Source organism: Lactuca saligna, chromosome 4 (assembly GCF_052625555.1).
Source record: "Lactuca saligna cultivar CGN05327 chromosome 4, ASM5262555v1, whole genome shotgun sequence".
Lineage (NCBI taxonomy): Eukaryota > Viridiplantae > Streptophyta > Magnoliopsida > Asterales > Asteraceae > Lactuca > Lactuca saligna.
In genome coordinates this window covers 39,552,122-39,578,722 of record NC_136420.1, presented here as the reverse complement: position 1 = coordinate 39,578,722, position 26,601 = coordinate 39,552,122, and the positions used below count along the sequence as shown (strand labels likewise).

The following is a 26,601-nucleotide window of genomic DNA, read 5'->3' as shown; positions in this document are numbered from 1 at the left end:
GCACATCTCAAATCCCAAGGGAGTTCGACTCCTAGCTGAACACTTCTCACATCACGAATGCTATACCCAACAACAAGACCACACAACCAATCCTGACCATCCATCCCTTGGATACTAACCAGCTACAACTCCTAGCTATAAAACCCTCTACCAAAGATAACCCAGACAAAAAGGCGAACAATACAACACAATAAATCATGCAAACATGACTAGCATATGCAATATTCCACAACAATCATAAGATAACAAGATATCAAAAAGGAAGCATACCCGCAGCTGAATCCGGCTCTGCCTTGACCTCCTCTGCTATAAGTTGAAAAGCACGCCCCTCAGCCCTCGGGGGCTCTACTCCACCCTGACCTCCACCTGAAATCCTCAAAGTAGCCGATGCTGGAGCCTGCACCGGTCCTGCAGCAAGCTGTGGACAATTGGCCTACATGTGACCAACTTGATGACACTGATAGCAAATCCTTATATCCTAGACTGGGGCTGTCTGACGGCAATCCCTTGCGTAATGCCCCTCTCTCTCGCACTTGCGGCACACACCACCAGACCTACAAACTCCAGTGTGACCCTTCCTGCACTTTCCACAAGTGCGGCTGCTAAGATCTCCCGATCTAGTATCAACGGTCTTGGATCGTTTCGGTGCTGGCTGCGACTATGCCGGGGCCTGCCTCTGCTCCCTCAACTATATCTCAATCTCCAACTCACACCGCCGAGCGGCCTCCTGCAACTCCAACAAAGTCTCGCACCTCTGCGTAGACACAAACGGCCTGATATCCCTTTTGAGCATACTCAGATATCGGGACATTTGAGCCTGCTTGGAAGCAAACTCTAGGCAAAACAACGCCCTCTCAGTAAACATCCTGGTGATCTCTGTCACTGACTCTGTATCTTGCTTCAGCTCCAGGAACTCCTGAGCCAACCTCTCCCTCTCAACTTGTGGAACATAATAGGTACTGAACATTTCTCGGAATTGATCCCACGAAACCGCAGCCCGCTGCGCATCTGAATATGACCCCGTGGTCAATCTCCACCAATCCTTCGCCCCGAGCCTCAACAGGTTTAGAGCACACCTCACTCTCTGATCAGCAGGGCATGAACATGTGAATAAACACCCCTCCATGTCTGACAACCATCTCATAGCGACAATCTGGTCCTGAACTCCATCGAAGGTAGGGGGCTTCGTATTATCGAAGTCCCGATACTGAAAACCTCTCCCGGCTCGTCCCCATGCCGCTGCTACAGCTGCTGTAGCTGCCGCGATAGCCATCTTTGTAAGAGATGCATAGCGCTCATCAAAATACTCGACCATGACGACCTTGATCGACCCAAACAGTTCCGGCAACTCAGCCCGGAACATAGCAACAACCTCATCATGCAGGATCTCACGAATCCTAGCATCCAACTCATCTGTGCCCATCTGACTGATAACCTCGGGTGGTGCTGACCCACTCTGATCGCCCTCTCCTGCTCCCGATCGTAACCCAGATCCACTCCCAGCATGCCTCGTAACCACCATACTGAAAAACACCGCAAACATCAGAAGACTTTCTCTAACCCGAGAACTGACTCTTAACCTAACCCTAGGGGTTGTGACTTCCTTGATACGCGTATGGGTCCTGTGCTTTCAGTAGTACGGGCCCATACTACCTTCCACACCTACCCATATTTATCTCAAGTATCACCACAACACCCTAGAAAGAACAGACATAACAAACACTCAACCCTCACTCCTAGAGGAATCACTGGAAATCTCATACAGAAAGAAACCCTAGGCTAGCAGGCATGATAAATCAGGCAACTCTATCATGCAATTCCCGAAGATCCCTAGCCTAGTACTAGAATGTTGTTCTATCATATCACGTAAACAAATAACTTGCATGGTATTTTGGGGCTACTTACTGGCTCCGGATGATCGTACCCCCGCATCCCCCTTTACTCATTTGAAAACCATTTTAAATTCTCATTTTGAAAACTCTCCTTGATTTGAGATTGGATTCACACGAATGTTCCTCCAATTCACTCAAACCAAGGCTCTGATACCAACTTATAACTTCTAAAAATTCAAACCAATTTAAACGTTTCAAAAACAACCCAAATTCATTAAGTTATTATAAAATGGTTTTCAATACATTTATTATCAAAGTATTCCCATAACCATAACATTAAACGTAAACACGAGGAGCGGTACGATCATGCCTTTGCCTTGCCACGGTCTCCTAAAATACCTGAAACATTTAAACCACAACTGTAAGCCCGGAAGCTTAGTGAGATACCCCCAAAATACCAACCACATATACCATACACATAACAAGCCATATCATAACAGAACATAGAACAACCATGCAATTCGGGTCTACTGTGTGATTGGTCCGCCGCATCGGGCCTTCAGTCCACCTGGTCCACCCTCCAAGTCTAGCCATATCCCTCGAGTCTGCAGTGTGGTTGGTCCGCCCGCACCGGGCCTTCAACCTACCTGGTCCACTCTCTGAGTCTACAGTATAACTGTTCTGCCCGCATCGGGCCTTCAGTCGCCCAGGTCCACTCTCCGAGCCTCGGCACGTCTGGTCCCCCCTCGTGGGGCCTACAGCCTATCCGAACCGCTCGCTGGGCCTTCAGGATAACTGGTCCGCCCTAGGTATGTTGGCCTACAGCACAAAGCAAGACCCGCCTCAACCCAACCCAGTCCAACAACCATATGCACATCAACATATAACATATAACATATAACCATTCGCAACTAATCAACCGATCTAACATATCACATAGCATAGCAACATCCTAACCAGGATACCGACCTAACCGGTCACTAACATATACCATCGTACATACCAGGATATCAACATAACAAAGCAATAACATATCACGACTACTACCCGAATTACAATCTGAATAAGGGCCGGCCTTGGTGCCTTAGACCCTGTTGATATAGTGAGGATAACTCACCTTGCAACTGCTGACTGGAAAGATAAGATCACACTGCTCCAACCTCCGATACGAACTCCACCGCTGATAATACCAAAAGACTGAACCCAATAAATACCAATAATTACCAAAACACCCTTGGAAGTCAACTGGTCAACTCTTGGTCCAAGTCAAAGTCCTCAGTCAAGGTCAAACTTTCTGACTGACTCTACTCGACGAGTTAGCCCGCTAACTCGTCGAGTCCCTATGCTCTGAAAAACTCCCATATCGCGACCCAACTCGCCGAGTCGCCCCAAGACTCACCGAGTCCCACGAACTCTGAGTCACTTCCTGTTCAACTCACTGAGTCGTCCCTCGACTCACCGATTCACAGCTCAACCAAAACAGTTAGGACTTCACGACCATACTCGCTGAGTCCAAGAACAGACTCGCCAAGTCCAAGGCCACCTTCAAGAGACTCATCGAGTTGTTCTTCCAACTTGTCAAGTCCCTGCCTATCTTCATCCAACTCGCCGAGTACACCCATGTGACTCGCTGAGTACCTCTAGATCTTAATCCATACAGTGGCTTTCCAAGCCATGCAGGGGCTCCAATCCATAGATCTACCCTTCCACAAGCTATTCCTCACGTAAAGTTGCAAACTTTACGTGAATCCAAAGGGATCTAAGCATAAAACACTCTTGGGCTAGGGTTTGGGACAAGAAGGCTTCACTAACAACTCTTGGGCATGAACTTTATGGCTTCCTGGACCATTACAATCCTATATCTGAGGTAGCAACCTCAGATCTTACACCAAACTCGAGATGAACCTCATTTATGCTCCAAAAACCCCACAATTGATAAATCTAGATGCACAAAAGCTCAAGAACAGATCTCTTACCTCCAATGCAAGCTCCTACTGGAGAATGAACCAAATCTCTGCAAAGCCCCTTGCTCCAAATCTTCTTGCTCTTCAATTCCTCTCCAAGATTTCCTCCTCCAAGGCTCTAATTACTCACAAAGGAAAGCTCACACGAATCTAGGGCTTCTGGAACTCAAAGGGAGGATAAAAAGGCTTGGGAGAGGGTATTATGTTCTTTATATAAGGCTCAACCCCCGGGATTAGGGTTTTCTCCATACAACACCAACTCGCCGAGTCTACCCATGCGACTCGCCGAGTTGGTCACTTAACACGCGACCTGAAACGTGACTCAACTCGCTGAGTCTATCCATCGACTCGCCGAGTCGACCCTCTTATTTACACTTTTAGCCCTTCAACTTTACTTCTAAATATCCGAGATGTTACAATAGAATAGCTTTCACAATTCACATGGCATGAAACAACAAAGTCATCTTGCTATCTATCCATCATCTTTGTTCCTAGTAAATCAAAACTATCTTACCTGGAGATGTGCATTCCTTATACTCACTCATATGAATTTGTATGTACCACCAGATCAAAACTCTAGAAATCTAGACCCCACCTTAGATTAATAGGATAAAGCAAACTATTTTCCTCCTAGTTACATTACTATATATTGACCACCAACATAATTAGAGCTTATATTCCTTCTTTTTTGCTTCTTAATAATTTTCTTATCTTATGTACTCAGAGAGATCCAAGCAAGTGGTCTTGAAGGACCGATACCTGAAAGTCTTTCAATCTTGAGCAATATGAAAGAACTGTAAGTTAAAGTCCCTCATAATTTTCATTTCTTCTTATTCATACAGTAAGTAGTAATCTAGATGTCATTATGTAATCCACATGCACAAGGATTTATGATTTAGGTGGAGAGGGTTCACAATTTCCAAATCTATGTAGTATGAAAGAGATGAAATTTTTGTAAGTTATTGTAGGATTTAGGAATCTTCTAACAAGTTCTTTAAATTTTAAAGTAGTGTCTTGAAGAATTTTGGTTGATGTTGCAGGATGTTGAGAAGTTGTAATATAACTGGGATAATTCCTGGTTATATATCACATATGGTCTCACTGAAGTATCTGTAAAATTTCCCCCATTTCCATTTCTATTTCATAACATACTTTAAACCCTATCCATTAGGAGAATGTCTTAGGATCTTCTATAGTTTTTGTTTAAATTTCTGAAGTATTCTCTCTATCTACATTAATATACTCTTATAGAGATCTCAGTTTCAACAATTTGAATGGTGATATACCATATCTAAGTAGGATTACAGAACTGGAAAAACTGTAAGAACCATTTACTTTACCACTCTTGTATGGTTTGCTTTAACCAAGTTTCAAAATTATTACTTTTCTTAATTACTAAATCATAGTTTTCTACTCTTTAAGTATATTTGAGGATTAATGATAACATATTCATATTGTTCCTTACATAAAAAAAATTAGATAAACAACCTACCAACTTAAATACTAACAATGTTATTTGTTGAAATGACCAAGTATCTGACTGGTAACTCCCTAAAAGGCAGTTTTCCTAAATGGATCTAAGATAAAGTTGGTACTAAATTGTATGTTTTTCAAGCCTCATTTTAGTATTACTTTTAATTGACAATGTTTGTGAATTTAATGTCAAGTTATTTGATGTAATTATGCTCAACATATATATATATATATATATATATATATATATATATATATATATATAGGGAAGGGTAATATGGAAAACAAAAAAACCCTAAAAATCATAAAAATATATTAAAAAAAAATACTTAGATATCACAATGCTCCGCAACAACTAGTACACTCGGGATCCAAGTTAACCTTATCTAAATCAAACTTATTCTACAAATACAAAAAATTTAGTTAATTAAATATCAATCACAACTAAACTTAAAATATTGTCCAAGTTACCTTTAGATGCACGACTATGACATTCCTTAAAGTGGGAGAAACATTATCCCAACCAGATACATACAAAGGGATGTTGATCCACATATACCTATCAATCTCATGGCTAAACCGATTACTATGCTTCCCGACAGGGAAATATGTGAGCTCCCTTTCGAAATCCAAATCTTCGGGTTTTCCTTTGTTTGCCCGTAGCAAAATTGATAGCCGGATGTGTTTTGATAAACCTTTATTTATTTATTTTTTATTTTTTTACGAAGCGCAACTGAAAAATATAATTAAAAATATTAGTCACAATAGCTTATAATAAAGGAATAAAAATAGCTAATAAATATATCATAATAAGACTTACCATCATGTTCGTGTTGTCTATGACCAAAGACTATTGGAAGTGGTGGATCCCCAACTCCATCACCCCCATTTCCTAGTCTCATAACATCCGTCATCAGGTAGAAGTGTATCGCCCAACTAAACCCCATATATAGCCTACAAAATTATAAGATTAAAATATAGAAACACAATATGAATAAAAGTTAGCCTGCAAAATTACAATATGAATAAAAGTTGCACATATTTCATATACAAAAATAATACACTTTCTATTAAAGCATCCTACTTTGTTTTGTTTGTTTTTTTTTTTTCATTATACAATTGTAGTTTCCAAATTATATACAAAAATAATAGTTTCCATTATAGCATCCTACTTTATTTTTTTCATCAATATCATTATATTGCATATACATACAAATACACTTTCTATTATAACATGCTACCGTGTTTTTTTTCATTGCATACAAATACACAAACTACATATATAATTTCCAGATTGAACACAAATACACAAACTACATGCATAATTTTCTATACATACAACTATTACATATACATACAATTCATTTCTATTATAGCATCCTACTTTGTTTTTTTCATAGCATATAAATACAAAAATTGCATATATAATTCTCAAAGTCATACACATACATAAAAAATACACATACACATACATTATAGTATCCTACTTTTTTTTCATTGCACATAAAATACACATACACAAAAAAAATACATATAGAAAAAGACATACAAATACATATCATATATGCATAAAGTTATACACATACACAAATAATACACATACAAATTCAAAGAACAAATATAAAAATCAACATATTACATGATATCAATGACACAAAGTTCCATAAGTTCAGGTCCCTTTTGCAACCATCAGATCCCCCCCCCCCCCCCCCCTCTTAGAAAAAAGTTATTAAGGCTCGATGGGAAAAATTAAACCATACTATATATATTGTGTGTTTTTTTTAAATACATCTGTTTAATTGGTAAAATATTGTTTCCATGCAGAGCTAAGAGGATAGGATTTACAGACAGGTGTATTTACATATAGGCAAATCAAGGCCACCACCAATAAGTTTGCTCATTCAAATAAACTTGGAGAGGGCGGTTTTGGATCAGTCTATAAGGTAACAATGTAAAGGTGTTAAGTTTAATTTTTAGCAATTCACATTGTGTAATCTACAAATTTGTTTAAAAAGATAAAAAGAGGAAATAAAAGTAAAATCAAACTAAGGCATACCCTTTTTTTTTATTGATTTTAGGGTACACTGTTAGATGGAACTCCAATTGATGTGAAGCAGCTCTCTTCCAAATCAAACCAAGGAAACCGTGAATTTGTGAATGAAATAGGCATGATGGCTGGTATACAACACGCTAATGTTGTAAGGCTACATGGGTCTTGTGTGGAACGAAACCACCTAGTCCTTGTTTACGAGTACATGGAGAATAATTCTCTACCACATGCTCTATTTGGTATTCTCCTTATCTTCTACTTCTTAACTTGTGTGTATGGTTGTAATAATCTAAAATACGGTTTGATGATAACCAAAACCAACAATGTAAACAAACTATAATTAATGATGACAATGAAACATGCATAGATATCTATGGTTTGAACATTTGCGAAAAAGAGAAATGTTACAAATTAAATTGGACATCTCGAAATAGAGATTGTAGCATCATTAGTTATACAAATAGATTCGCTCTTCATTCACATGTTCTTTGATAAAAATGTTTTTATAAAATCTCAGGGAAGGCTGAGTTGGAAATTGATTGGCCTACAAGACTAAGGATTTGTGTTGGCATTGCAAAAGGCTTGACATTCTTGCACGATGAATCGGTGCTCAAAATGGTTCATAGGGACATCAAGGCGACAAATATACTCCTGGATGCTGACCTCACTCTAAAAATCTCAGATTTTGGTTTGGCAAAGCTTGATGAAGAAGAAAACACTCATATTACCACAAGAGTTGTTGGAACTATGTGAGAAATACTCTTCTTGTTCCTTTTGATGATGATAATATTCTGTGTCTTTCACTTCCAATACTCTTTCATTCAATTTGCTTTTGGTCCTCCAGAGGGTACATGGCACCAGAATATGCATTATGGGGCTTCTTAACCTATAAAGCATATGTGTACAGTTTTGGGGTTCTTGCTCTGGAAATCATTGCTGGAAAGAACAATATGAAATATCAGCCAAACGAAGATTGTTTTTGTCTTCTTGATCAAGTAAACCTCATTTCTCTGAAACTACAATTTGATCCCCAACTCGTTGATTGTGTCTTATGATATATTTGTATGTCCTTTCAAAGGTTGTTCTCCTGAAACAAAAAGGGGAGTTTGATAGACTTGGTGGACCCAAGATTGGGTTCTGAATTCAATAAAAAAGAAGCAGTGGGGATGCTTAAAATTACTCTATTATGCACTAATCAGTCCCGGGGTCTTAGGCCCACCATGTATGAAGTAGTGACTATGCTTGAAGGTCATACAAAAATCAAGGATCCAAATGTAGATGTAATAATGTATGAAGAGGAGTTAAGGTTTCAAGAACTTGGAAAGACGTTTGAAGAGATGCAGTCTCATGACTCTGAACAAACAGAGATTTCAAATAAACCAACATCTTCCAACTCAAATGATCTCTATCCCGATAGTCAAATTTCTGAAACGTTTTGACATGTACTCTGATAACCAAGCACTACTACTTCTATATCCTTTTGTAATGGAGTTTCTATTATAATACTAAAGTTCTTAATGTTCAAAGCAGAATAAAGGTACTGAAAAATGCTCTATGAATTTGCTATTTCATGTAATATTTTTGTTGAACAAAATGATAAGCAATTATATTACTTTGTTATATATTATAATGTTAGAAAACCAGATGTTATGTCAATTGGTAAAATGATTTATATTTGTTTGCATGTAGCCCAAAAATGCAAGCAAATATTAGTTTCAACATTTAGTTGGTTTGTTGAGGACATAAAACAGAAAACTTGAAGTTGATACCAACATTGGCAAGACACATTCACTCTTTTGGTCATAATCCCCCAATGCGATTATAGATAAGTATCAAAATAATAAATAATAACATAATAGCAACGTACTTACATTTGATAATAGTAATATATAACCAGAATTATTATGCCAAAATCAGAAAAATAATAGTTAAAATTAAAATTATAACTCGACTTCATCTAAATAGCAAAAAGAAAAACCTAAAAATCTCCTCCATGATCTGGACATACCTTCAAAGTTCAAACCAACTAAATGTAGTTCTTTCATTAGTTGTTTATTATAGCATCTTACTTTCATATTGCTCTATTACAAAGTAGTATTATCAAATCGTTTTCTTATTAAGACATTTTATTTTGTAAAATCCATCAAATTATAGCATTGTCACTATTATTTTAATTTATTTAGATGTTCTCAGAAAAATCTACTCAATTAAACGGTGAAAATTGATATGATGTGTTAGGTGCATTTCATGCATCCATTTTGTAGTTTTTCTCCATAAAATTGCATTGCATTTAGGTTCAAACTCATGCATTTTGCATGTTTTTCGGGATTTTTCATGAGGCAATTTCATTCACACATTTTTGTGATATTTTAGGGACTTTTTGAGGTAGGATATTGTCGGGGGAGGTAAATAAGCGTTGCGGACAAAATTTCGGGACTTGCGGAGCGCCGAGGAGCAAGATATCAAAGAAACAAAGATTTTGGCTTTACAAACATTTACACGGCCGTGTAAATGGAAGCCTTGCGTTTACACACCTGTGTAAACATAGATTTCTGCGTAGTGTATTTTTGCGTTTACGCGGGCGCGTAAACGACAATGTTAATTTACGCGGGCCGTGTAAACGTAAATGCGGGTTTTAAAGTAGTTTTTCACCATTCTTAAAGGGGGAGACCAATTTTTTTAAGAGGGGGTCAACTTTTGGAGCAGAGAAAGCGATTTTCTTGAGGTTTTTGAAGTTGATTAACACTTGGGAATATTTGATTTCATTTTGTAAGAACTTTAATTTCATTTTCTAGATTTGTGATCTTGTTCTAGCCATGATTGGCTAGAACCCTAGTTTCTCCAATATCATGTCTTGACTTCTTAGTTGTGATTTCAATCGTATGACTTGATGTTTGCTTTCAATTTTCTATCTAGTGAATTTGATTTTGTCTCAATCGAATGTTTGATTCTAATTGTGATTCTTATTGGCCATTTGAATTAGGGTTATATCATTCAAGTTATCTAATTGCAAAATCCGTAATTGTTTTGTAAATTGGACTAGGTAACAAGCACTAATTTGATTTCTATTGAATGAATTTAGTGTAAATCTTTTCACACACTTTTACACTCCCGAGCTTTTGAGGAGTATTGATTGTTGTTGGGAACATTCACATTAAGTTTACAGCAACCTTTCAATCTAATTCTAAGAGCTTCTTTAGATTAGGTTAGTAAGATTAGGATTAATCAAAAAGCTTGTTTTGGTTAATTATTGTGGTGAATGGGAAGTGTTAGAGCTTGTTAACACTTTCAAGTACCAACTTAGATAGAATTAAACAAATATCTTGTCATCCATGGAATCACATTACTAATTTGTCTTGCATAGAGTTGGAGTACTTACAAATCTTGAACTTATTTCACTTAATCAATTGCTTACTCATTAAATTAGCTCTTATTTGAATCATTTCATTTAAATCCCCCTCTTTTATGATCATATTGTACCTTACGCAAAAAGGTATAAGCATTTGTCTCGTGTCTCTGTGGATCGACCCTGCTTACTCTGTACTATCTTTAGTGTATGAAGTAGCAGTGATTTGAGCTTTATTATTATATTTTATCCATTTATTTGTTGGTTTGACAGCCAAACATGATGATATGGGTATAATTTGGTAGTAATAAGAATATATATAAATATGATGCTATAATTAACACATAACTGAAAGTATGTTGTTATATATTGCATTTAACCCTTTTCCATTATAGTAAGTTGTAACCTTGTATGAAAGGTTACTGACCTCAAGTCCTGAACAATTGTGGTGCTTGGACAACTTCTTTTGGTTCCCCTTTTAAAAATGCACTATTATGTAATCATATTAAGTTCACTGAATGAAAAAACTACAAATTTTGACAAATAAAGTCTAGCATTATGTTAGCCGTAACGGGTAAAAATTGAAATTTCCTACAGAAGAAAAAGCAAAAACGGTTTTTCCAAATTTTGACAAATTAAGTTCAATGCACGAAAATAAGAACAATAGTATTCCACATTTGCAAAAACCATTTACTTTGTTGTTGTTCGATACTAGGTGTAAAACCCATTTATTACACGAGTTGATTTAAAAAAATATTAAACATTAAAGTGTAAACAAAATATATTTTTTAATGTACAAATTTAAAATAAGAAAAGAAGAAATGTATTTATTGAAACTTAATATCATATATATGGTATTTAATAATTTACATATATAAGTATAAGATTTTAATTTTAAAAATTGAAACAAATCAAAAATTAACAAGTGGATAATATTTATTTCAAAAATACCACAAAATGATAAGTGTCAAAACTCATGAGAGATTGACATATGTCAAAAAAACTTTCATTTATTAAGGAGGATTCTAGCATTCTATGTATCAATCTAAGAATCAAATTGAGCTAATAAGAACAACAATTTTAGCATTAAGTCGCTGTCCAAAATCAAAAACTAATATAATTAATGCAAATATTAATGCTTGAAGACGTTAAAGTAAATAGAGTGGAGCACCATTGAGAAGGTACGACTACGACTATCTGATATCCGACGTACCCACCACCCCTTAGAAGTTGAGTTATGCACTATAGTGGCGGACCGTAAAAGGGACTGGGGGAGGCCATCCCCCCCCCCCCCCCCCCCCCCCCCCCCCCGTTTTGAGCTTCCTAATACCCAAATATGTATAATATATTCATAAAGTTATCCAACAGTTAAAAAATTTACTAATTTTGCTCATGTTTTTCAATTAAAGAAATAACAAAAAATGTAAACAAAATAACCATGATATACCCAAAGAGATCCGAAAATCACTGCTATATTTAAGAGATATCTTCTCTCATTAGGGAAAAAAATTAAGAAACTAAAACCATATAAAATAATCATATGTATACAATTCGTAACTCAAAACTTTGAGTATAACCAAACCTTAAATTTTACTAATCCCCGCCGATTACCGCTCTTCATCCGATTTCCATCGATTCCCGCCCCGGTTTTGAGCTTCCTAATACCCAAATATGTATAATATATTCATAAAGTTATCCAACAGTTAAAAAATTTACTAATTTTGCTCATGTTTTTCAATTAAAGAAATAACAAAAAATGTAAACAAAATAACCATGATATACCCAAAGAGATCCGAAAATCACTGCTAAATTTAAGAGATATCTTCTCTCATTAGGGAAAAAAATTAAGAAACTAAAACCATATAAAATAATCATATGTATACAATTCATAACTCAAAACTTTGAGTATAACCAAACCTTAAATTTTACTAATCCCCGCTGATTAGCGCTCTTCATCCGATTTCCATCGATTAGTGCTCTCTGCCGGCGTTTAACAAAAACCTGAGATTAAAAACATCTGATTTCCATCGTGTTCTGCTTTCGGTTTCCTTCTCCATTCTTCTCTCCATATGAAGACTAAGAAGGGTACTCTCTTTTCTCTTTCTATTCTCCCACCAAAGTTATTATCTATAAAGTGTGATATGAAATATTTTTAGACCTTACATTGCAGGTTTTGTAAAATGTGTTGTAGGTAGTAGGCTTTGACCTAAGAACAACTCTTATTTATAAATTAAAATTATTTATTAGTTATTTATTGTTTACTAATAAATTAGATATATTGTTTGGTATTGTAAAAATGAAATAAAAAGCTACACAAAAAACAAAATATCTATCCATGTAGCATGGGTTATGTATATGTTATTTAAATCAATATGTATATGTATATGTTATTTATTTATAGTGTGAGTCTTATAATTTAAACAAAGTTAAAGAATAAAATTTAAGATAGAGTGTTTCAATGATTTTTTTTTTTTTTTTTTTTTTTTTTTTTTTTGGTTTTGTTATTTGAAATACAATTTATCGAAAAGATTAGTTTAAAAATAACTTTAAAAGACTTAAAATCGACGAGTTCCACTTTAATCAGCAATACAACGATATTTTTATAAGTTTTAATTTTTAGAGTGCATAATTTTAAACAAATTGTTTTTATCTTACTATTATGTTTTGAAAATTTGATATCGGCCCCCTCAATTATTGTGTTTGTGTTCCGCTCCTGGTGCACTCGATCACCATTTAACCTAGAAAATATCCATTATATATTAGGCATAAGGGCATGTTTGATTATGGTTTTGGATAAGTTATTATATTGTTACATTTCCTTTCTTTAAAAATTTAGAATGTCAAAATACTTTTTTTTTTTTTTTTGCGTTCTGTATGTCCTTTACTAAAATTCGGGATATATATATATATATATATATATATATATATATATATATATATATATATATATATATATATATATATTAGCCGGTTACCCGTGATAAGTGACGGATGCGAATAATTTCTTTAAAAAATTAGTTTCCAAATGCAATTAGTTGTTTTGTGCAAATAATTTACTACATCTAAACAATTATTAGTATGAGACATGCTAGCAGGAACGAAATCAATAAGAATTAAAAATAAAAATTTGGAATTTTTTACAAATGTACATGAACATATGATTGATTTTGCATTATTAATCGTGGAACATTTTTTTATACACCTCATTTGATGTATAAACTTTTTGAATTGTTCGTTAGGCTTCACTATTCTTTTGTATTGGCATATAATATCCCTATTGATAATGTAACATATGCTTAATTGTTTCCCACTTGTAACAAATACTTTGTTGCTTGTATTTTCATTTTCTTTATCCGAACATTATATTGGCCAAATATGTTTTATTGGTACTTGTTTGTATCGGAAATTTGATTTAGCACTTATTCAAATTAGTTTTCTTGAGTATGAATAAGATATTTTAATATAAATATTAAATTTTTTCTGTTAGAAATAAAGTAATATTAAATAAATTTATTAAATTTATATATTGATAAAAATGTACCTAACCACAAAAAGTTTGGACATGTTTTATTTGGCATGACACTAACCTCTAAACTTAAAACATATATTCTATTAAATTTCTTGTTATTTTCTACGAAAAGAAGACTATAAATGTTAACTACAACATATCTATAATAATAACTTTAAAACACGGCTATAAACTACTTAATGGCATGGAAAATTACTTTCAAAAATATATTTAAGCATTGTCGGTTGCTAGGGACAAATGAAGGATTATAACAACGTATTTTTTTATTAGTTTGTTTGTTATAACTATCTACTTTTAACGGGCAATAATCTAATTTTTCAAAAATATGTGGTTGGTTTCTAAAACTCAAGTAATAACTTCTTTTAGCTAAAAATTTACTTCAAAACTAATGCTATCATTTTGTGTTTATTTAACTTTCTAAAAATTAAATCTTTAAGTTGGGTCAAAATAAAAAATATAGAAACTATGTGAGTTCTAATGTAACATTTTATTGTAATTTATACAAAACTTCTTAAAAATTATTTGTCCGGATGAACCTATGTAGGAGGGCTAGAAAAACCCACTACCAATATTATTCAATCAAAAGTAATCTATTGTTTTTTTAGTTGTCTCAAATAAACATTAAATTTCAATCGGTAATGTGGTATTTGTTCAAATCATCTTCAACTAACCAAAATATGGACCCCACTCCTTTACCTAATTTTACTACAACTTGCTCCCATTCATTTTTTGACGTTGAGCTTGGATTTTGCTTCCGGTTAATGTTTGATAAAATTCTAAATATTGCATTACATATCTCCACTCCTAAAAAATCATTTATATCTAACCATTACATAAAAATCAACTCAAATTTGATATTTGTTTTGTCATTTTGAATACAAATTTGCTACCATAAAAACACGTCAATCTAGGAACTTTAAGTTCTCTTTTCTAAACATTTTCTCCTTTCTAAACCTGAAAATAAAAACAGTTGTTATCTACTTCGTTTTTTCTCCTTCTTGAACCCGAGAGTAAAATCTAGAAAAATATTACATATTCCTATTAAGCGTATTACAATCAAACCATATAAAGTAGAAATGATTTACCTAACTAATGAGGTGATCATAATCAAATTAAAAGGCAATAGGACAAAACCGATCAAAAAAGTAACATAAGTAGTTTTTAAAAAAGGATACTCAATCCAAACTTAAAACAACTTGGTCACTTGGAGAAATATCATGTTGTTTAAGTTGAATATCTGGGACAACAACCCTAACAAATCCCAAGAACAAAGTGAAGATTGAAGAATTAATACCATTTAAGATTGCTAAATGATTAAAAAGGGTAAAAAGGTAAATGCAGATATAAAAATGACCATGTGATGGTAGAAACTTATGTTTACGTGTGAAAAGATGGTGGGAGACAAAGACAGTTGTGAAAGTACAATGTTTTAATAGAGATCTCAAACAGATTGGTTAAATATTTGTCAACAAATGAAAAAAAAAAAAGAAAAAAAATCATGTCCAGGAACAAAACATAAGTAAAAAAAACGTCAAAAAATGAAAATAGGAACTAAAATATCATAAATTTAATTAAACAAAAAATAAGCACATGTACCCTCAAAATATGAGCAACATTGTACAAAGATGTATGTATTATGCTATCATGGATGATGTAACATATGATTTGGAACACCTTTGGGGTTTATGGAAACTTGGATCATTTTACCCCCACTTTGTCAAAACACGTTGAAGATCCACCTCTTTTGCAAACATTATCAATTGGAAACATAAGAGTTTTTAGAAAAATCATTCCATAATATTAAGATGTCAAAATGAAGGGCGTTTTTAGATAGAAGGAAAATTAGAAAAATACATTTTTTACCCATTAAGCAATGCCTATGAAGGGCATGGTAAAAAAAAAGGGTAAAATGTCATCAAATTCTAATCCTTAAGGAAGGTTGATTTATAATTTTCACCTCAAAAGTAAAATAAAAAAAAGTTTGGTTGGGAACTATAGAAATATGGATCCGGTTCAAATGTAGTCTGGAGTAAACAATTTTACCTATTATCTACATTTGGCAGCAATATCTTTGACCTCTTTTATCTAATTTCATCAAAAGATTAGAGACATTAAATGGTTACACTCTCACTACATGAATTAATAATGTTACCTACAGTAAAATTTGCAAGTTACCTGAAATTTTTTTCAATTGTAGAAAGTCGAAATTAAAAAAAAAAGGACTTTAATGCATGTAACCATGAGAATGGTGGGGCAACTTTTAATCTCCTTGAATTGCTTCACATCAAATAGATGAAAAAGAATCAAGAAACAATAAAGATTTGTTGGATATCTGATTAGTATACAATTAGTAGATGAAAAAGAATCAAGGAACAATAAAGATTGGTTAGATATGTGATAGTATACAACTAGTTTATAACCTCTGAGAATCACGATTATAAAATTAATTCAACTTTTATAAAAAAAATTCAAAATTATTAATCAGTTATTTTAAATAAATTATTAATTTAAGAGATATTTTTTTAATTATGCGAAGTTATAATCATTGATTCAAATAAATATATAAAATTAATTTTTAATATATATTAGACATTTTTTATTTGTGAATTAATGAAAACATTAATATAAAATTTAAATTTTAAAATCCCTATACTAATAAAAGAGTAGTTCTTTTGCCACGTGTCATCATATTAGACCTTTTAATTAATGTGTTGCCACTTGTCAATATATTAATTCTCCATTTAATTTTTTTTTTGATCTCCTCATTAATGTGATGCGATTTGTCAATATATTTATTCTCTATTTGTCAATATATTAGTTCTACTCTTTTATTAGTATAAGGATATGAAGAAAAAACTAACAGAAAAGGAAATAAAAAGCTAACCATCATCCATTTCCTCGTTTCATAAAATTCCCAAATGCTATGAGGATTCAGATATGTGCAAGCTCTAACTTCTGATGTATGAAAAAAAGGAAGATGAAGAAACATGATTAACATCAACAATGCTCACCAAAACATACCTAATAAAAAATAAAGTTAATTTCAGCAATGGATGATAGGCAAAATTAAAAAGAAGAATACAATCTTGGATAAAACATTAGTGAAGCTCGACACGATATACATAAGTTACCTGAAGTATGAAAAAGGCACATGCCCTAAGTTCTGATGTATAAAAAATCACAGAGAAGTAGAAGAAAACATAAACTAATTTCATACCTTAGCATTGGTAGCCTTCTTCACTCGTCTCCCAAAAAGACTTCAAAAAATCAGTGTAAATACATACAAAAAAACAGATACACACACAGAGAGAACTCAGGTCGTGATGGTGATAGCAATGAACCACTAAGAAGCTTACTCTGGTGTTAACTAGCTTACTGAACTCAATGAGAATTTGTAGGGAAAAGATATTTCGTGGCTAGACATAGATGGTAGTCGAAGGCGGAGGAGGTGAGCCCTAATAATGCGTGAAGTGCGAGTTTTGATTTATTCCAATTTTAATGATTCTCCTAACTTTAAACATGAATTGTTGAACTTCAGCTAAAAATAGGGAAACGCAGAGATATGAGGAATCTAAGATTAAAATTTGAATCTCATAATGGATTAGTGACGCTATTTGGTTTTTGGATAGAATGAACCACCACCATAGTCAGACCTTCAACAAAATAGAACACCATTGTGAGCCATAGTCGAATGCATTTACTCAAGCCATTACATAACCACCTATCGTAAAAGGGAGAATCGGTAGTGGTGGTGTGGGGGGTTGGCGGTTGTAAATGTTGTTGCTCTTCTGGTCGTGCGATTCTCCTTCCATTGTCCCAAACTCATATCTGATCTTCAAAACTCAAAAAGCAGTACAAAATGAAACCCAAAATCACTAAATATTTAAAAAAAAAAAAATACATGCCTTCAGTGGATCTGCCTTAAAATCTTCGTGAAAGCAACATCGTTTGTAAGGAAGAAACAAAAAACAAACTTCGATTCGATGGCTCTACATTAGATCTAGGTTGACATTTTAGAAGTTGACGCATTACGTCCATTCTGCGATGTTTGGTGGGTGTTTTAACAACAAAGTTGCAGATCATCGAGAATTCAAATGGAAAAAGTTATGTCTAAGGAGAACAAGAGAGATAATTAAGGAAACAGACTCATGCCAGATCAATGTGATGAGTGACTCAAGGGAACTTCTATTCGAAGGCGTCTTCAATTTTATATGAAGAATGAACAGAAATTGCTACATATGGGGAAATGCCGAGGTAAGGGAATGAGCCAGTCAAAACTACTCCTTAATAAGAGGTCCTTAGACTTTTTCAATGGCGACCAAATAATTTTAATGCTTAAAGTTGTTGTACATGCTCTTTTAAGGAGTGTACCTTTTAAAATTAAGCATTTGAGGCTAAATGTTTATTAAGGTGTGTGTATATATATATATATATATATATATATATATATATATATATATATATATATATATATATATATATATATATATATATGTGTGTGTGTGTGTGTGATATATATATATATATATATATATATATAGAGAGAGAGAGAGAGAGAGAGAGAGAATATGACGTCATAGGGTGTGGTCTTGCTCAACATTATGGATCTTTTTATCTAGATATAAAGAGGAAGGGTTAATGACTTAGGAGGGTAATAAGGTTTTAATTTTGTTCATAATAGGTCTTTAAGGTTTTTTTTGTACATATTACACCAACATGATTGTTATAACCGTTTAAAAAAGGTAATAAGGTTTTAATTTTGTCCACAATAGGTCCCTGACGTCTTTTGTTGTACATATTTCACCAACATGGTTGTTATAACCATTTAAAGAAGGGTAATAATGTTTAATTCTGTCCACATTAGGTCCTTATTTTTAATATGTTTATTATTTCATCTAACTCTTTTACAATTTATATTAGTATCTAGTTAGATGGCTTCATCATTTTATCTTCTCATTTTATCATTGCAACGATTAGGTTTGTTCTAATATTGGTACAATTTGAATGGTTTTGATATGCGATTATATTATCAACAATATAATCGCATAAACTTCAATTCCATCGCATATCAAAACCATTCAAAAAAAAAAAATTCTTTTAGCCACAGGACATCCCAAAATTGAAGTTTATGCGATTATATTATTGATAATATAAACTTCTCGAACTACATCGTTGCAATGCTTTTTGATTTTATCTTAATTACTACCAAATCCTTTATAACACGAAACTTGTACAAAAGTGTGACAAAATGGAAACACACCAAATGCATGAAGGTTTTCCTAGTGGAATACCAATTGGTTACAATATATATATATATATATATATATATATATATATATATATATATATATATATATATATATATATATATATATATATATATATATCAGTTATATCTGCATAAAACAAAAGTGAAAACCCAAATTATTTATCAGTTTTCCATCAAAGAATCGACAGTGTTGGTGTTCGCATACTGTGGTCTGTTGCAATTACTTTGCTATTGGTTTCATGGAAGCCGATGGTGTTTGCAGTTCCATCATGTGGACGTGTCACATCCAGATTGACATCTTGCTTGAGTTTCATAAATGGTCATGAGCCAACGAATTCTTGTTGTTCATCAGTCAAGGGTTTGACAGCTATGGGGAAAACCAAGAATGATCGTGTGGCTATCTGTAACTGTGTGAAACAAGTCATGAAAAGATTGAACAATTATGATCCAAAACGAATCACTCTTCTTCCTAAAAAATGCCATGTTGGTTTGAAGTTTCCTCCCATTAATCAGGACTACGATTGCAAAAAGTAGTTTTAATTCTGGCTCTTTCTTGTTCATTGTTAATTGTTGATGTGTAAATACTAAAGCTTATGTCTTATTTGCAGGGTGGAAGTTGACATGTTGATGTGGCGTGAGCAAGGACTATAGGAATAACATGAACCAATGTACTTGGTAAATTATGACTGTATTTGAATAAATGTTTGTGTATATTGGAATAACACCATTGCTTCTTTATATACATATGATGTAATGCTAGTTATTGTAAAGATTATTCAACGATTTAAATTTACAAGAGTGATGTTTTCAATAGTATGTAACAACCTAAATTTTAAGGTACTTGGATGTGATCGTTTTATTCGACATGATAAAATAAATGGGGTAGAATTTGATTTACTCTGAATAAGGCTGTTTGACAACAAATCATACAATAAAAAGGGAGAAATAAACTTGTCTTTAGCATCCCAATTAAGGCACTTTTAGAGGTATAATCCGTACTTTTATTTGAAATTTTGGTAGTTTAATATGGCTAAGATGTTAATAACAAGTGATTTCATTTTGTAGGTTTAGCATCCAAGTTACTTTTAGGAATATAATACAATTGCTTTTTTTATATACATATACTTGAAGTAGTTTGTCCAAGTATATATGTGATGGTTGTATGACTCTAGTTACCTAGAGAAGACTTTATATCAGTCTTAATTGGTAGTGGTGGATTCAAAGCGACTCTATTTTGAATGATTTTCTTGCTAAAATTTTCGTGTCTCATATTAACAATTGAGAAAATTATAAATATGGCCTAATCTCTTAATAATTTTGTGAAGAAAAAAAAAACAGATTACATATATAGCCATGAAAATCGTAGATGGATTAAGCCCATCTGCGATTATAGCATTCCATCTGCGAACGTACAAGTCGCTAAAGCAAAGCGTTTGCATGTGGTTTTTTTTTTTTTTATAGTTTTTCTGATTTTTTCCGTATAAATATGTAAAATCGCAGATGAACTGCCTCTCATCTCACCTGCGATTTTGCATTTTTTTTACTATGAAATTGATAAGGTTTGACAACGAAAAACATTATTATATATAAAGTTTTGCAAAAAATTATCACTTTAGTTGTTATTTCTTTGGAAAATTTGTTTAAAACCTCTCTAATAAAATGAATTCTCCAACAAAAAGTTTGAAAAATGAAATCATCCATAGTGCCTCCAGAGAGAGAGTTCTCCAACAAAAAGTTAGAAAAACGAAAGAAAAAAAAATTACATTTTTATACCCTTGAAAAAGGAGAAATCACAGATGAACACAAAATCACAAATGGACTGAGTCCATTTGCAATTTCGATGACTATTTTTGTAATTTAAATTTTTTTTTGCTATATTTCACAGAGTAATTAAGAGATTAGGCTGTTTTTGTAATTTTCTGTTAATAATTTACCTATTATTTTGGGCCGCTTATATTGGTCTACTAGAGTCTTTTGGTACCAACTAACTCCCACTCCATTTGAAGTGCTTAAACCATAATAGTAAAGACCATTATAAATGAAACAAGTGTAGCGATGAAGATGATACAAACTAACTCCCACTCCATTTGCTAATTGAAATAACAAAGTAACTCACTCTACATGTACTTACATAAATAATGTGTTGTATAAAATTGGAGAAGATGGTTACAAACTAGATTACATTCATTCCTTCCATACTCCACTACACTACAATGCTAAAAACGCCTATCTATAATCACATTTCATAATATACTCCAAAAAAAAAAAGCATTGAGAAGGAGAAAGTTACATTTACCTGAAGGTAACGATTGGTGTTGCATGATTCTCAAAATCCGGCTGTGGTGGCTTGGGTGGCAGCATTATTTGCCAAACAGGTTTTGACAATTGTGTGTAATTATTATATGTCTGATTCTTGCGCCTCAACACGCGCAAGGCATTTGAGGAAAATCTAGCAGCATAAATGGAGGCACCAAGGCTGAGTGTGGAGGTTTCCTTAACAAAGGCATCATGCATTCTACTATCCTCCAATGCTTTCTCCATTTCCAGCTTCCTTCTCCAGTGTCTACGCCATGCCGACTGTATGTAGCATGCTGCCCATGTCCTCCACTGCTGTGAGTAGAATCTAACAAACAAACACAAATCCGAAAAGAGCAATTAATTAATTAATTAAAGTTGAAAAGGAGAAATAAATTAACATTGTTACCTAAAAGTATGCTGGAGATGTCTGCTGTGGAGACGTTTAAATTGGGAAGCCACAAACATGAGATCATCAACTGATAGAGCAAAAGCTTCAACATCTGTAAGTGCTTGAACAGTTCTAGTTGAGAAAGGGAGTGTTGGAGTTGGAGGAGCCAAAGCCCATGTCAGAAGCTCTTCTCCACAGAAGTCACCAGCCCTGAGGTGATCAGAGTTGAAGAAGCCAGCCCTTCCACCATCAGTTGTAATACTTTGTAGGGTCCCACGTGTGATGAAGAGCATCTCAGGTACTGGATCTCCCTCTCTGAGTATGTAACTATTCTGTGTGTAAAGAACTGGCTTCAAACGATCACACATGGCATCCATCATATGTTCATCCATTGCTTCAAACATAGGTACCTGGATGGATACAGTCCCGGACCAAAATTGAAAAGGTTAGCTTTACTCGGGGACCAAAAACGTAATTTTTACGCTGATACATATTTTTAGTTAAGAAATATGAAATATGACTGACTCTCATGAGTGAAGACAAGCAAAGATGACGTTTTATGTCCCTCCTCAAATCCCGAGGAAGGTCTTTGACAAAGGAATCTAACTCAACACCCTTTGTTATCTTCCATTTGTAATGCTTGTGTCTTCTAACTCGCTCCCTTAAATTTTCAGGGAGGGAAATATGTGACATGAGATCCTCTGCTTCTCGCCTTTTTTCCTTCATCTCCTCCACTCTTAGAGTCAGGTTTGAGAAAGACTGCAAGTATTTCTGTAACAACAATTATATTAATTAGCTCATAAATTATAAATACAATGTGGAAACGTATTTAATTTAGTGATTACAATATACGAATTGAACCTGCATGTTGCCAATAAGCAAAGCGAATAGAACAAGCCCAATTATGGCAATGAAGTCTGCAAATAAAATCTCCCCATAGAAAGTGCTTGCTTTAAGTCCTTGACCAAGTGAACTGGATCACAAAAGAAAAACATTTTTATTACAAAAAAAAAAAAAAGTTTGTTATCTCATTTAGATGAAGTGATTACTAACCTTAGACTCTGCAAGCCCCACCATGAACAATACAAGAATTTCTGAGGGAAGTCTCTAGTTTCCAGCACACGAGTTTGAAGAGCATCAAGGAATATTCCAAAATCAAAGTTTGTTGAACCTTTAATTTCATTTCGCTCAAGAAGAGGGCATGAATCGTTCAAAAACCCAAAATCGCCAACACGCCCTTCTCCACAGTATAAATACTTGGAGTAACAATTATTCCTTTCACATGCAATATCCCAACATCTCATTTCACTTTCTATTGCAAACAAGTACCACAGGGCTCCAACTACCTGTTTGCAAAACAAATCTTTATTACCAAATACATTTTATGGAACATATATTTTTTTCCTGTAATATGGTTAGGAATCCATGAAATAGTACTTACATGGCTAGCTAGCACATAGAGGAAAAAGTTAAAAGCGCCTCCAGCCCATGCTTTTTCAGTGAGGAAGCCAGAAATTTTCGTCACCTTTTTATAGAACAAAGAAATCCGAATAACTCGAGGGACATATTGAGAGAAGATAATGAGCTTCAAAAGTCTTTCAGTCAGAAATGGTGTAGGGCCATCTAAGTTTGGGATAATTACCAGAATTGCCAACTGCACAAACAATCTTTAATTCAAGTTCATATATAACTAGACATAGACCAAAGTTAACTCATTAAGGCAAAGATTTTAATCCAGACATACCTGTGGAAGTGGAAGAGCTGCTAGCACATCAATGATGAAGTAGGATGTAAGGTAACGTTTTGCCACATAATGAGGTTCGTCTATAAATACTCTCTTTCCAAGTATGTGATTATAACGAGGAACATATGCAGTTCGGAATTGGATAATAATGTGAAATACAAATAACATATCCGCAAAAGAGCGAAGAACACATACAATTATCTCCAACTTGTGGTCAACATCAAGGCATTTTTTTGTGCCATCGATTATCGGAATATAGAAAAATAATGGATCCAACGACAATGCTATAACAGAACATAGTAAAAAGGTTTTGTTCCATTGAAGAATAAATCGCTCTTCTGGATCAAAAAACTTCATCAAAATTCTCGAGAAACGCTGACTTTTCCTCAAATATTCTCATATAACAAACACATAGCAGTTATAGACAAAAAAAAAAAAAAAAAAAAACATGTCGAATCAAAAGAAAGGAGCCGACATAAATTAAACTGAGAAAGAGACAGATTGTGGTGGTGAAGCGTTAAGTAGGAAGCTTCCTGTAAAGTAAACGGAAGCATCGTCCTCCTCTAATGAATCCAAATTTTGACTTACCTTCTTCAAACTGGTGCAGTTGCCGGTTCGCCTCTGTTTCTCCACAAAAGATTACACAACGACTGATATGGACCACAGAATAACAAAATAAACTTTTTAGCAAAAGAATTATGTGTGGAAAAATAACACTTAAAATATCTTAATGAAATTAATAAAATTGAAAATTATAAAAATAAATTATATAATGAACCAAAACATAATTTTAATTTGTGAGGTAATTCTTTTGTAATTTCGTATATAGAATGAGATTTAAAAATATTAAAAATCCATATATATATATATATATATATATATATATATATATATATATATATATATATATATATATATATATATATATATATATATATATATATATAGAGGTTCAGGTTCATTTGAAACCATTCTAATTTTGTGAGACCGTGAAACCAAATCTAAAAATAATTTTAAAATGCAAAATAAATGGAAAAATCCAAAAATTCTTTTTTTTAAATATTATTTTCGGAACTTGAATTAACTAAAAAAAATATAAAAATAAATAAAAATAAATAAAAAAAATTCTGTTTTTTTTTTTTGAAAAATACGTGAAATATTCTAAATAGAATATTACACTGACACATTCTAAAAAATAATTTTAAAATGCAAAATAAATGGAAAAATCTAAAAATTCTTTTTTTTAAATATTATTTTTGAAACTTGAATTAACTAAAAAAAATAAAAATAAATCTATTTTTTTTTTAAAATACGTGAAATATTCTAAATAGAATATTACACTGTACATATTCTAAAAATAATTTTAAAATGCAAAATAAATGGAAAAATCAAAAAATTCTTTTTTTAAATCTTATTTTCGGAACATGAATTAACTAAAAAAAATAAATAAAAAAATAAAAAAATGCGTCTCACGGTCTCACAAAATATAGGTGGTCTCAAATGAACCTAACCCTATATATATATATATATATATATATATATATATATATATATATATATATATATATATATATATATATATATATATATATATATATATATATATATATATATATATATATATATATATATATATATCAATTGGGCTACAAAAGTATTAAAATAAAATTTCCATCAAAAAATTATGAGAAAACGAAACGGATGAAAATAAAATTTGAAAGTATATTTTAAGGAATTTATAAAAATGAAAACTATAAAAAAAATTATATAACAAATTATAAATATAACTTTAAAATATAGTAAATGATCAAAATCGTAGCTTATCAAATCCCTATATTTTAATTTTAAAAGTATAAATAACAAAAAGTTTTAACTCAAAATGATTTGACAGAAAAAAAAACTATAAATACGAAAATCAATTATGGTAGGAAACAAAATCTATGTTCGAGTTAAATGCTTATTTTACTCTTATACAATATAATTAGGTTAAAACACGTGGATAGGGGTTTTAACGGGGTGATTCGGTTCAGATAGTAATAAAATTGTGAACCGTCATCACGGGGCGGGTACTTCATGTGCACTAACCGAAACCGAACCGAATTAGCAAAAAAATCGAACCGAACCGAACCGTATAAAGGCGGGTAACCGCGGTTCGGTTCACGGGTACCCGCTAAATATAAAAATTTAAATACAATTAAAATTACAAACTTCATTCCAATGATTTCTTTCTAAAAATTACTAAGTCCAAAGAATTATAAAAATATAATAAAGGTCAAATAACATACAATATAATTGGTATAATAAATATAAAAATAAAAATAGAAGAAAACATAACGTAGAAGTGTAAAATTGGAATAGCCAATCATGATATTTGTTTGGGATATGGCTAAAAGTTCAATGAAAATGAATATATATATATATATATATCAAGCGGTTCGGTTCGGTTATCCGCGGATACCTAAGTATCAAAACCAAAACCAGCCCGTTGATATCCGGTTTTTTCGGTTTCGGTTTTTTTATGTTTCGGTTTTTTTCGGTTTCGGATCGACCGGTTCGGCTCGGTTTTACGGTTTTTTTGCACACCCCTACCCGTGGAATCACGGGTGTTGATTTTTAATTGAATTTAAAAATAAATTATTTAATAAAATAATATTTCTTTAATTTAGAAAACTTATGAATTTTAATATTGTATTTTTAAATAACATTTT

The 26,601-nt window shown here is 32.8% G+C and overlaps 2 protein-coding genes and 1 pseudogene across 2 annotated transcripts; 2 read left to right on the top strand and 1 right to left on the bottom strand.

The window, feature by feature from the left end:
- The first annotated feature begins 6,917 nt into the window (after positions 1–6,917).
- Positions 6,918–8,758, top strand: LOC145039505 (putative LRR receptor-like serine/threonine-protein kinase At1g53440; annotated as a pseudogene).
- A 10,954-nt stretch (positions 8,759–19,712) lies between these two features.
- Positions 19,713–20,114, top strand: LOC145039504 (non-specific lipid-transfer protein-like). Its single transcript, XM_078987550.1, has 2 exons — positions 19,713–19,993; positions 20,072–20,114. The coding sequence occupies exons 1-2, from the start codon at positions 19,713–19,715 to the stop codon at positions 20,112–20,114; spliced, it is 324 nt and encodes a 107-aa protein (XP_078843676.1).
- A 1,449-nt stretch (positions 20,115–21,563) lies between these two features.
- On the bottom strand, positions 21,564–24,552 carry LOC145041658 (cyclic nucleotide-gated ion channel 1-like). Its single transcript, XM_078989799.1, has 7 exons — positions 23,894–24,552; positions 23,591–23,803; positions 23,203–23,495; positions 23,011–23,122; positions 22,675–22,920; positions 22,168–22,559; positions 21,564–22,086 (listed from the first exon to the last, which is right to left on the bottom strand). The coding sequence occupies exons 1-7, from the start codon at positions 24,248–24,250 to the stop codon at positions 21,756–21,758; spliced, it is 1,944 nt and encodes a 647-aa protein (XP_078845925.1). The 5' UTR covers positions 24,251–24,552; the 3' UTR covers positions 21,564–21,755.
- Positions 24,553–26,601: the final 2,049 nt, after the last annotated feature.